The sequence below is a fragment of the Polypterus senegalus genome, chromosome 9 (genome assembly GCF_016835505.1).
Source record: "Polypterus senegalus isolate Bchr_013 chromosome 9, ASM1683550v1, whole genome shotgun sequence".
In the NCBI taxonomy this organism is placed as follows: domain Eukaryota; kingdom Metazoa; phylum Chordata; class Cladistia; order Polypteriformes; family Polypteridae; genus Polypterus; species Polypterus senegalus.
Window position 1 is genome coordinate 112,953,965 of NC_053162.1, and position 12,703 is coordinate 112,966,667.

At 36.3% G+C, this 12,703-nt stretch overlaps 1 protein-coding gene across 1 annotated transcript in view; it reads left to right on the forward strand.

Moving 5' to 3' along the window:
- Nucleotides 1–12,703, forward strand: part of LOC120534890 (putative ATP-dependent RNA helicase TDRD12) — a 441,334-nt gene that overhangs the window by 303,478 nt on the left and 125,153 nt on the right. Inside the window, exon 13 of the mRNA XM_039762402.1 lies at nucleotides 4,286–4,399. Coding sequence (XP_039618336.1) covers nucleotides 4,286–4,399 — 114 coding nt within the window. The remainder of the gene's footprint in view (nucleotides 1–4,285; nucleotides 4,400–12,703) is intronic.

The window sequence follows — 12,703 nt, forward strand, 5'->3', positions numbered from 1 at the left end:
GAACCTTGTGCATGTTTGGTAGTACATATCTGTGTGAGAAGCTCTTCTCAGTGATAAAGACTAACAAAACAGCACACAGGAGTCGCCTCACTGATGAGCACCTGCAATCAATTCTCAGAATCTCCACAACACAGAACCTCACACCAAACAGAAACGAACTTGTGGCCAAAAAAAGATACTAGGCGTCCAGCTCTAAAATGACATATGAGCAAAGACAACTGCATGATTTGATTTGTTATTGCACGTAAGAGCGGGAGTCAACCGTTTTAACAAACAGCGTATTGCACTGATACTGAAATAGCTGTGTGTGTATATATGTAGATATGTATGTATATGTATATATATGTTTATATATATGTGTGTGTGTATGTATGTATATATATATATATATATATGTATTTGTGTGTATATATGTGTGTGTATGTATGTATGTGTGTGTATATATGTAGATATATATATATGTATATATGTGTATATGTATAGATATGTATATATATATATATGTTTATGTGTGTGTGTGTAAATATATATATATATATATGACAACAACACTCATCACTCACAACAGTGACAAAACAATTACATTGACAATCAGGTTACGTTATTTTCAAAATGTTTCCTTTTCTTTTTCATTGCTTCTTTAACACACTACTTTTCCGCTGCGAAGCGCGGGTATTTTGCTAGTCTTATATATAAAGCAGACTGCAACAATCTAAATGTCATTTGTTTCATAACATAGTAGCTAACGTGTTGGTGTTATCATTTTTTCGTAAAAAAAAAAATTCAATACGATTTTTTTTAATACTCTCATAATCAAAAAACTAATTTAACTTATCAAAATCAAACGTAAAGTATAAACCAAATATAGCTATGATATTTAACTTATAATATTTATATACTGTATGTAAAATATTTCATGCTTAATTGACTGTAAAACAATTTCAATTTGAAAAGACTAATTGGAGATTCGGTCTTGTACATTATGTCTGTTATCATCCACTTGATGCTTGGGACGTTTGGACAATCATTGAAAATTGCTGGAATCAATTTGGACATGGCCTGTTTCTCACATGGACAACTTTATGTGGCATGTTCAAGGGTACAAAGTCCTAAGAGCCTTTATATGTTGGCTAAAGATGGAAAAACTAAAAACATTGTATATAACAAGGCACTTGGGTAAACAATACAACACATTAGTGAGTCTTCATTGTTTGTTAATGATTTTTATTTTTAAAGTTGTTTTTTTTGTTAATTATGTTTTTCTCAAACAATTAAAAACAAAAAAACTTTTTTTCCTCCCAGGCAACGCCGGGTATTTCAGCTAGTATATATATATATATATATATATATATATATATATATATATATATATATATACAAATCTACATATATATATCTACATATATATACAAATCTACATATATATATCTACATATATATATATTAGGGGTGGGACTCGATTAAAAAAATTAATTAGAGGCTGTGTAATAATTAATCTTGATTAATCGTATGTAATCACATATGAAAATTTGCCCCAAATCGCAAATGTTTTTTTTTAATTTAAAAGAGTTTTAGTGGGCGACAGAATCAAATAATAGACATGGACATGAATATTTTAAACTCAAGATCTTTTGATTTCTGAAAAAAAAAATGCTTTTAAACTGCATTTCAATTCAAAACAGAAACACAAATATCATCCCTGGCTAAAATTGGGCAGACTTAAAAATAAAGTGGTATTTTAAGTACATTTTCAGAATGGTATTGTCTTTAAATAATAATAACAAAAATTTCAACATAAAGTGCAGTTTTTCTTAAAAAAAACTAAGGCAGAAACATAAAAGGTAATTTGACCAGCTTCACCTTTAAACTCTGAGTAACCTTAGCCAAAATTATTTTGTACATTAGGTTAAAACAGTGTGATCATTGAACATTTTGTAATTAGATATAATTAGAATTACTAACGGTCACGGAAGTCCAATGATCCCCAGTAAGAGCCACAAAGTCCGATTTCTGTAATGCATCTAATTTTCCTTGCTTTTCAGTGTGCACAAAACCATGCTTTTATCAAGGCTTTCGTCGGGTAGTCTTTTGAAATGAAATTTTCCTCTGATCAGTCGTAGGAACGTGCTTTATTCCGACTATAACATTTTTGTAGCTCTGATGTGTGCATCAATGTAATTGATGTACTGTACCAGGAAATCATGCATTGACAAAAGTTCCCCTTTGCTTGGAATTGAAAGTGTGATTAAATGCGTTATTTTTTTTAACGCGTTATGGAGTACATGCATCGAAGCTTCTCAGCTGTGCTTGTGCTAAGAAAAGGAAACATTTTAAAAATAACGTAACATGATTGTGAATGTAATAGTTTTGTGACCGTTATGAGTGTTGCTGTCATCAAGGATTTGATTATAATTTCTTTCAGTCAGGTTCGTATTTGGACAGTTTGCACAAAACCACGCTTTTATCAAGGCTTCCGTCAGGTAGCCTTTTGAAATGAAATTTTCCTCCGATCAGTCTTAGGAACGCGCTTTGTATCCATTAATCATAAACCTTCAATTGGTGATCTGTCTTTCTGTGTTAACCGCATATTTTTTCATACGTCTCAAACCAAAGGGCTGCGAGGGTAAAATGAATCGGGAAGCGCGGGTACATACTCAGTGCACCCCCTCTCAGGAATCGAACCTCGGACGTCGGCGCTAGAGGCAAAGCCTCTACCATTGCCACGGCGTGTGGTTTGTCTATTTGAGAGTATGTAGATCAGGATATATATATATATATATATATATATACCCGCACTTCGCAGCGGAGAAGTAGTGTGTTAAAGAAGTTATGAAAAAGAAAAGGGAACATTTTAAAAATAACGTAACATGATTGTCAATATACAGTAATTGTTTTGTGAGTGTTGCTGTCATCAAGGATTTGATTATCATTATTTCTTTCAATCAGGTTTGTATTTGTAGGATGTGTTGTGTTCAAGTTACATTCCGTGTTTGTCAATCGTTGTAAAGATAACAGGTTTCATTCATCGATTCGTTTCTTACTGCATCAATAAACAGCTCATCTTCCTCTTTATCTGAGACGTGACACACTGCATGCACGGGTTTTTTTAACACTGTCTTCCTTTAGCGGGACATTGACTTTTTCCACTGTGTGCTTTGTTTCCGCAGTAGCTGCACTTATGAATATGCTTGTATGTATCACACGCTTCATATTTTTTTGCTGCCTTCTCAATTGTGTAATTCGGTTTTTGTTCAGCCCTCTTTGGAACTGTTGCTTTTTGTCTGTGTACTGCGTCATTTCATGTGAGCCGCTCGGTGTACATGCATCGAAGGTTCACAGCTGTGCTGGTGCCATTTCGTGCGATGTCCACGGCTGTATTTAATGTTAGCTAAGACCCGGCACTTAAAAGTTTCTCTTGCAGTTTCGCTGAGTTTGTGCCAAACACCACCCTGACCATCTCATCTTCCTCTGCATAAGCACAGTCCTTCACCCGTGAATATTTAGCGGCAGTGTTTCTATTGGATTGCTGCTGACGGACGGCCTTATATGCTCAGGCACTAAATTACGTGGGAGGCATAACTCCGCCTCCCACGGGCATCGAGCAGAAGTCTATTATAGTAGAATTTAGAAATGAAACCTGCCCAACTTTTGTAAGTAAGCTGTAAGGAATGAGCCTGCCAAATTTCAGCCTTCTACCTACACGGGAAGTTGGAGAATTAGTGATGAGTAAGTGAGTGAGTGAGTCAGTGAGAGCTTTGCCTTTTATTAGTATCGATATCTAAATTAAAATATACAGTTTCTAAAATACATGTTTATTCATTCACTATCAAATGGTTTATTTAAATTTTATGTCATAGGAAGTTGGATCCTATCCTGATAACATCAAAACAGAAAATATTCTGAATGAGTGACCAATCTGTCATAATGCAATGTAGTATCTTGAATTAAACTAATCTGTACACTGTTGGCATCTAAAGTAGAAAACAAAAACAAAAGGAGTACGGCAAACCATACTTTTTGTTTGAACATACCTTATGAACAAAACTTTAAATTTTTAAATTGGGCCATTGTGAGATGTGTCATTGTGTTAGTGAGTTGTTATTTTTTTTTTGTCAAACACATCCACCCGACTACCCTGTACTAGAATATATAGGATTACAAAATGTGTGGATATGATGAATGTTTCGTCTGATCTTAAACCTAATAAACTAACTTTAGTTAAATGTATTCATACATATGTTGTTTTGTTTAGGTAGTGATATTTGTTGTATATTTTATTTTACAGTGTTCATCCAAAAATAAAATGGTATCAAACTGAGGATTGTTTGATACTTAATGTGAAGATCATGGACCCTCAAGAAAAAAACTGCGAGTTCTTCAGAAACCGAGTGATATTCAGGTTTCTTTTTTATTATTGATCTCACTTTTTTGTAAAAAAAAGAATGAACAAACTTCATTTGTCCCCAGAGGGAACAACAATATTAATACTATAATAAACAGTGGTTCCTCTCTCATATAAACATTGGAATGTGTAAAAGGAAAGAAAACTTTTGGCTTTCCTAAATATAAAAGGAGCAATCACAGTAAGGCATTTTAAAGGTGTATACCTATTGATATTAAGAAGCCCCAGGAACATTTAATTTACATATTTCTGATGAATAATTTGTTGGCTAAATGTATACAATGTTAGTGTGTCAGAGAAAGGGTGTACAGCATTGTTCATAATGGCACTCAGTTTTGTTTTCATTCTGTCCTTCGCTGCAACCTCTATCGTGTCTTGTGTTCTTCCAATAAGTGAGCCTGCATATTTAACGAATTTGTTAATTTGGTTGGCCTCTCTTGAAGTGATATTACCAGCCTTGAACAAGTAGAACCTCACATTGGCTATCACAGAGCTGTAGAAAATGTAAAGGATGTCACTAACCACATTAAAGGAGCAGTCTTCTTAAAAAAAAAAAAGTTCCTCTTTGACCAGCTCAGCTTGCTATTGATGTTTACCCCCTAGTAATTTCAGCATTGCACCACCTACATATTCACTCCTTTAATAGTGACTGGACATGGGGGTTCTTTGCTGCTGAAAGTCAATAACCATTTCCTTGGTTTTCTGATATTATACTGTAAAGACTGTTCTTTCTACACCAGAAAGCAAAGTTCTTCACCTGACTCCTATACTTTGTCTTATCTCCCTTATCAGTACATCCCATTAATGCAAATTCATCAAATTATTTCTGCAGGTGACATAACATGATGTTATGAGTGTGAGGTGTACAGAGTGTAAAGGCAACAAAACTGTTTCTTGTGGTGTTCTAGTGTTGTTCATATCTATCATCAGAGACAAAGTCATTGCCCCTCACAAACAAATCTGCCTGACAGATAGTCCGTCATCCTGTCTATCCCTAAACCTACCCCTTAACAGGGATTCCTAGAAGGTATTGAAGGCGCTTTATAGATCAAAAAGCATAATCCTTATAACTGATGCCTGCTTTGTCCAGATGAAAATAAGCCTTGTGGAGAAAATAGTTGAATCTTCTACTCAAATCTTTGTCCAATAGCCAAACTGCAATAAGTCCAGGTGGTCTTTCCCAAGAAGACTCATATTACCTAGGACCAGCATCTCAAGGGTCTTTAAGATGTACGTGCTTGGATAAAAGCATCAGCCAGATAAGTAAATGTAAATCTGATCCCGTGGTTTTTCCTGTGCATGACCTCCTCAGTTGATTCAGCCCATACTGACGATCAGAGGTGGACTTTTAACTGGCCATACCAGTTGAAGTGATAACAATTTTTAATGTAGTGGAGATGATGTGGGTGGACTGGTCATTGAAAGGTGGTATTGGTGAAACGAGGTGCAATCTATTAAAATATTGGTTCAGGGTGTTAGCCTTGTCCACATCCTCTTCCAGCACCTGAAACCAGGATTCCTTGAGTCCAGTATTTATTTCGAGTTCTTTCCAGAAATCTTTTTTGTTTTTCTGTATACTTTTATTGTTTACTAACAAAATACCCGCACTTCGCAGCGGAGAAGTAGTGTGTTAAAGAAGTAATGAAAAAGAAATGGAATCATTTTGAAAATAACGTAACATGATTGTCAATGTAATTTTTTTGTCACATACATACACACACAAATACATATATATATATATATATATATATATATATATATATATATATATATATATATTTACATACATATCTACATATATACATATACACACACACATATATATATATATATATATATATATATATATATATATACACACACACACTCTTTGGGGTGCGAGCAACTGTTGCTGGGGATGACAGAATCATCCATCAAGGAAGAAAAATGAAAAACATTATTTCTACAAAATCTTAATTTATTTATCCCTTCCTAAATAATTAAATGGGCAGGCTATTTCGTATCAGTGCAATACACTGTTTGTTAAAACGGATGACTCCCGCTCTTATGTGCAAGTCTGCGTGGATATTATGAACTATCGTATCTGTTCAAGTTCTAATTAAATTTTAAATAGAAGGAATTTTTATTTAGTCGACAGAAATATCTTTGGTAGGAATGTAAGTTAAATGTAGGCATCATTGCATACATTTTTCTTCACCATACTAATGTAAAGAGTAAATTCGCCTTACATTCCAACCAAAGATATTTGTGTCAACTAAATCAGGGGTGTCAAACTCAATTGCACAGGGTGCCAAAATCCAAAACACACTTCAGGTCGCGTGCCAAACAAGATAAACATTTATTGAATACACTAAAACTAAACTTTTAAAACTTTAAAACTTAACTTTTTTGAACATAAATATGAATAAAAACAGGCAGGAATATTATTCCGGAATAAATCAACTCAAACCTTAAATAACTTATAATATTTTGCTCTCCATAAAAATATATCCTGTCTAAATTATACAAGTTAGAAATAAAGTAAACGTTAAAAGAACAAACATTCAAATTTCTTTACTCTTATGTAATTTTATATAAAAAATAAACTTAAATTTTAAATATCCCAAAAGATTTTGCTCTCCATAAAAATATATTCTGTCAAAATTATACAAACTCAGATATGAACATGCTGCATAATTAAACCTGGAAATATAAATAAAATTTGTTCTTTTCAGCAATAACAAATCAAATCATTCAGTTGTCTTTGCTCATATGTCATTTTATCAGAGCTGGACGCCTGCCATCTTTTTTTGGCAACAAGTTTGTGTATGTCTCAGGATTGACTGCAGGTGCTCATCAGTGAGGCGACTCCTGTGTGCTGTTCTGTTAGTCTTTATCACTGAGAAGAGCTTCTCACACAGATATGTGCTACCAAACATGGACAAGGTTCGAGCCGCATGTAGATGGAGCTGGAGCATTTCTGCGGGAATGGAGTGAATAAACTGTGCGGGCCCTGCAGTATCGTACTTTGCCTTCAGTGTGCCATTACACTGCAGCTCAATCACCTCCATCTGAATCTGCACAGGTGAAGTTTCCACATCGACGCAAATGGGTTGCGAAACAACTCAAAATTCTTTTTTTGTTCTTCAAAGTCACCAAAGCGCCGTGCGAACTCAGTGCGCAGTGCGCTCAGTTTATCAGCAAAGTGCGTATTTGGGAACACCGTTGTGCATTACTTGGCAACAGGGAAAGTGGGGCAAGTTGCACTGGTGCATTTGTGTCTCCCATAAAAGCAGCTTCACTTGAAATCACTTTGTGATTTTGCACGGGTAAAAACGTCTGCTGAAGTGTCAGATTCTTCTTTAACTCTTCTGCTTTCTGTATCTTCTGCATTGCATTCAGGTCTTTCAGGTTATCCTGATGTTTTGTCTCATAGTGCCGTCTTAGATTAAATTCTGTAATTACAGCCACATTAGCTCCACAAATGAGACACACGGGTTTACCGGCAATGTCAGTAAACATATACTCAGCCTCCCATCGGTTTTTAAAGACTCTATTTTCAGAATCAACTTTTCTCTCCAGCATCGTGTGGGCTAGCTTCACAATAACTTGCAGCATCATAACATGATAACATTGACTTTTTCCACAGTGTGCTTTGTTTCCGCAGTAGCTGCACTTATGAATATGCTTGTATGTATCACACCCATCATATTTTTTTGCTGCCTTCTCAATTGTGTAATTCGGTTTTTGTTCAGCACTCTTTAGAACTGTTGCTTTTTTTCTTTGCACTGCATCAGTTCACATGAGCCGCTCGGTGTACATGCATCGAAGTTTCCCAGCTGTGTTGGTTCCATCTCGTGCGATGTCCACGGCTGTATTTAATGTTAGCTAAGACCCGGCACTTAAAAGTTTCTCTTGCAATTTCGCTGAGTTTGTGCCAAACACCACCCTGACCATCTCATTTTACTCTGCATAAGCACAGTCTTTCACCCGTGAATATTTAGCAGCAGTGTTTCTATTGGATTGCCGCTGACGGACGGCCTTATATGGGCAGGCACTAAATTACGTGGGAGGCGTAACTCCGCTTCCCACGGGCATCGAGCAGAAGTCTATTATAGTATATGGATGAAAAAATAGGTTCCAGTTATGACCATTAGACGTAGAATTTCGAAATGAAACCTGCCCAACTTTTGTAAGTAAGCTGTAAGGAATGAGCCTGCCAAATTTCAGCCTTCTACCTACACGGGAAGTTGGAGAATTAGTGATGAGTCAGTCAGTGAGTGAGTCAGTGAGGGCTTTGCCTTTTATTAGTATAGACTAGCAGAATACCCGCGCTTCGCAGCGGAGAAGTAGTGTGTTAAAGAAGTTATGAAAAAAGAAAAGGAAACATTTTAAAAATAACGTAAGATGATTGTTAATGTAATTGTTTTGTCACTGATATGAGTGTTGCTGTCATATATATAGACACAGACACACATTTACATACACCTATATCTATCTATCTATATATGTATATCTATATCTATCTTATATATCTATCTATATGTATATATCCATCTATCTATCTATATATGTATATCTATATATATATATATATATATATATATATATATATATATACACATATCTCCTTTGGGGTGCAAGGAGCTGTTGCTGGCGGTGCCAGAATCCACTGAGGAAGAAAAATTTAAAACATTATTTGTACAAAATCTTAATTTATCTATCCATTCCTAAATAATTAAATGGGCAGGCTATTTCGTATCAGTGCAATATGCTGCTTGTTAAAACAGATGACTCGTAATCTTACGTGCACTTAGTGCTGCGTGGGTATTATGAACTATCGTATTTGTTCAAGTACTATTTAAATTTTAAATATAAGTCATTTTTATTTGGTCAACAGAAATATGTTTAGTAGGAAGGAAAGTTAAATTTAATCATCATTGCATAAATTTTTCTTCACCATAGAAATTTAAAGACTAAATCCAACTTCCATTCCTACCAAAGATATTTCTGGCGACTAAATAGAACCTACTGTAGTATATCCAAATTCGAGCTATTGAGCTGTCGCCTGCCTGCCGTCACCCTCGCTTCGCTCTTACTTTTTTTCCGTTCATTTAATCTTGGCTAGTCGCGAAATATTATAACATGGAAGGAGGATTGCACGAGTATGGCTTTACCAAAACAATCATTGATGTCGAATAAAGTATCTATGATTCCTAAAGCTTAAATTGGTGATCTGGTTTTCTGCGTTAACCTCATATTTTTTCATACTTCTTCCCAAACAGGGGTTGCGAGAGTAAAATGAATCATTAAGCGCTGATATATATATATTGAATATATTGAAATAGTTTTACTATCAAATAATGCAAACAGTACGCGGCACGTGCTTCGCCCTAATTCTGGGCTCATCAGGCAGTACACACGCACTGCACCCACTCTCGCGCATCGAACCTAAGACGTCAGCGCTAAAGTGAAGCCTCTCATGTTGCGCTATGGTGTGTGGGTCGTTTATTTGACAGTATTGTAGATCGGGTGTATATATATATATATATATATATATATATATATATATATATATATATATATATATATTTTGAGAATGTAACGTATAGTTTTGTCCAGGAGGAAAGCAATGTTGCCTCAAATCAATGGCAACCTTTTGTAGGGTGTGTCCCTGAGACTTATTAATTGTCATCGCGAAGCAGAGCCTTACTGGAAATTTGAGGCATTTCAATTCAAATGGGAGATCAGAGGGTATAACGGTGATGCCAGCAATACATTCAGAGTGTGGCGCTCTGCTTTTTCTGTGTAGCTGCCTTTACACAGCCTCTCCGCTGCTTTATAAACGAACGCCATAGAAAGCCATCACCTTGTAAATTGTGTAATGCGTTTTTTGAACAGGTTTGATGCATGGAAGTGATCACTCGTACTGCGTTCAATAAGTTCTCGTGAGCTGCCATCTTGTGTGATGTTGCGATGTCTACGGCTTAATTTAATGTTATCTAAGACCCGGTACTTAAAAGTTTCTGGCTGCACTCCGGTTGTAATGTGACGAAGCTGCGCGAGCTCACTTTTGAGAATGCAAGTATAGTTGTCCAGGAGAAAAGCAATCTTGCCTGAAATCAATGGCATCTTTTTGTAGGGTCTGTCCTTGAGACTTATTACTTGTCATCGCGCAGCTGAGCCTTACAGGAAATTGGAGGTATCTGAATTGAAATGGGAGATTAGAGGGTATAAAGGGGGCGCGAGGAATACATTGAGTGTGGAGAAACTCTAGAGACACCGTGTGTATTAACTTGTGGATTTTTCTGTGAGTATTTGGTGGGAGTGTGATGAAGTTGCTTCGGAAGACGCCTTTAGCCGCGGAGCTCAGCTCAGAGCGAAATGAGGTAAATGGGAGGGGATATGATGACGTGACTCCCCCAACCGCGTTAAGTGTCAATCCCCCACAAACACGGTATCTCGGAATTTAATAAGCACACCCCTTCACCTGCAATTTTAACTTAGTTACAAAGTGATCAAAACTGTCGTTTATATCCTGCGTCCTCTCATTAAACTTGTATCCAGCATTACCCGTGGGCATGAGAAACACCAGCGGCACCCTGTCTATTAACTTAATTTAAAGTTTAGGTTTACACCTTTCTTTCCGAAGTAGCAGCACTCATTAATATGGTAGTATATGTCACTCGCTCGCTTCTTATTGTTTCGCTGCCTTCTCAATTATATAATGCATGTTTTTATAATGCATGCTTTCTTCAGCGCGTTTTGGAGCTCTTCCTGGTTTTCTACGTAGTGCGTTGACAGTCAGTTCACGTGATTACGCGGGAGGCGTGATGATGTCACACGAAACTCCGCCCCCCACGGAACTGGCTGAACTCCATTACAGTAAATGGAGAAAAATACCTTCCAGTTATGACCATTACGCGTAGAATTTCGAAATGAAACCTGCCCAACTTTTGTAAGGAAGCTGTAAGGAATGAGCCGTCCAAATTTCAGCCTTCCACCCACACGGGAAGTTGGAGAATTAGAGATGAGTCAGTCAGTCATTCATTCAGTCAGTGAGTGAGTCAGTGAGGGCTTTGCCTTTTATTAGTATAGATTATATTATCACACTTGGGTCACAGAATTGCACAGAAAACACAGGAGATTGTAGAGACAGGAACTTTATTCAAACACTTCAAACAAACATGTCTCTTTCAGAAGTAAAAAAAGCTCAGTATGCAGTTGGTTCTTCATTAACAGTAGAATTATGAGCGCCTACGAAAAAACTCGTAGATCCGTCTCACCTTAAATTGCTCAGCGTCTTTTGTCCTTTAAATGTGTTGATAAGCAGCAAACAGCAATCAGTCTGCTGTCACATCCCCCACCAGCGCACAGGTTTCTCAGCTCAAGTCCGTTTACCTGCATGTCAGTTTTTTGGAGTTGTATAGAGTGAGAATTCAAGCAAAATGACACCTTTTATAAATACTATATCATTATTTGGAACACATGTGTTTCATGTGTGTTCCATGTCTACAACAGTCTATGTACAGTAAACTCATCATTAAAACAGAAACGTTTTTCATGTTTTAGTAATAATTGATAAAATGTAGACATGAAGTGTATAATGTGTTAAGCCTGATTTCCATATATCAAATAAACACTTTCTCAAAGGTATAAATATAACGGAACAAGTTCGCTTCTATTCAAAAATATAACTGCAGAAAAAGAACACACGTTAGGGTGCAACATTGACACACTTGTACTGTGACTGCTTTGGTGGCATAACAGTATCAGCTGTTGCCCGGTAATCAAAACTTCACAGGTTCAATCCCCGGCGAGTTTGTTTTGAGAAGTGAGCTGCTTTTATTATTACTATTTTAGTATAAAAACTTACATTTTATTTCAGTCAGTCTGTAACAGCCGGTGTAAATGTATGATACTTGTAAAGGTTAGCTTTTTTTTTTTATATTCAGTTTCATTCTCTCAGTCGCATTCACGATCTTACCCTACCCCCGCCCCCATCTGACACTGCTGTTTTCACATAAAGACACACTATTGCTCTGCACTTTGTAGGAAGTAAGTAAATAAACATGTGCACTTTTATTCAGGACTATAACCGAAGAAAAAAGAAAGTCACAAGTACACTGCAGAGCTTCCTGCGTTTGAGCGACACGGCATGCTCAAAAAATAAACGTGTAACGCCATGAAAAGTGCACGTAAACACTTCAGTTCGCAAGCATTGGTACGAGAATGCAGTCAGACTTCTTTTTAAGGCACACACACTGTCCAGGTGTAAACACTAGCGCATGTTATTTATTTGGATCACATAAAGACACACTA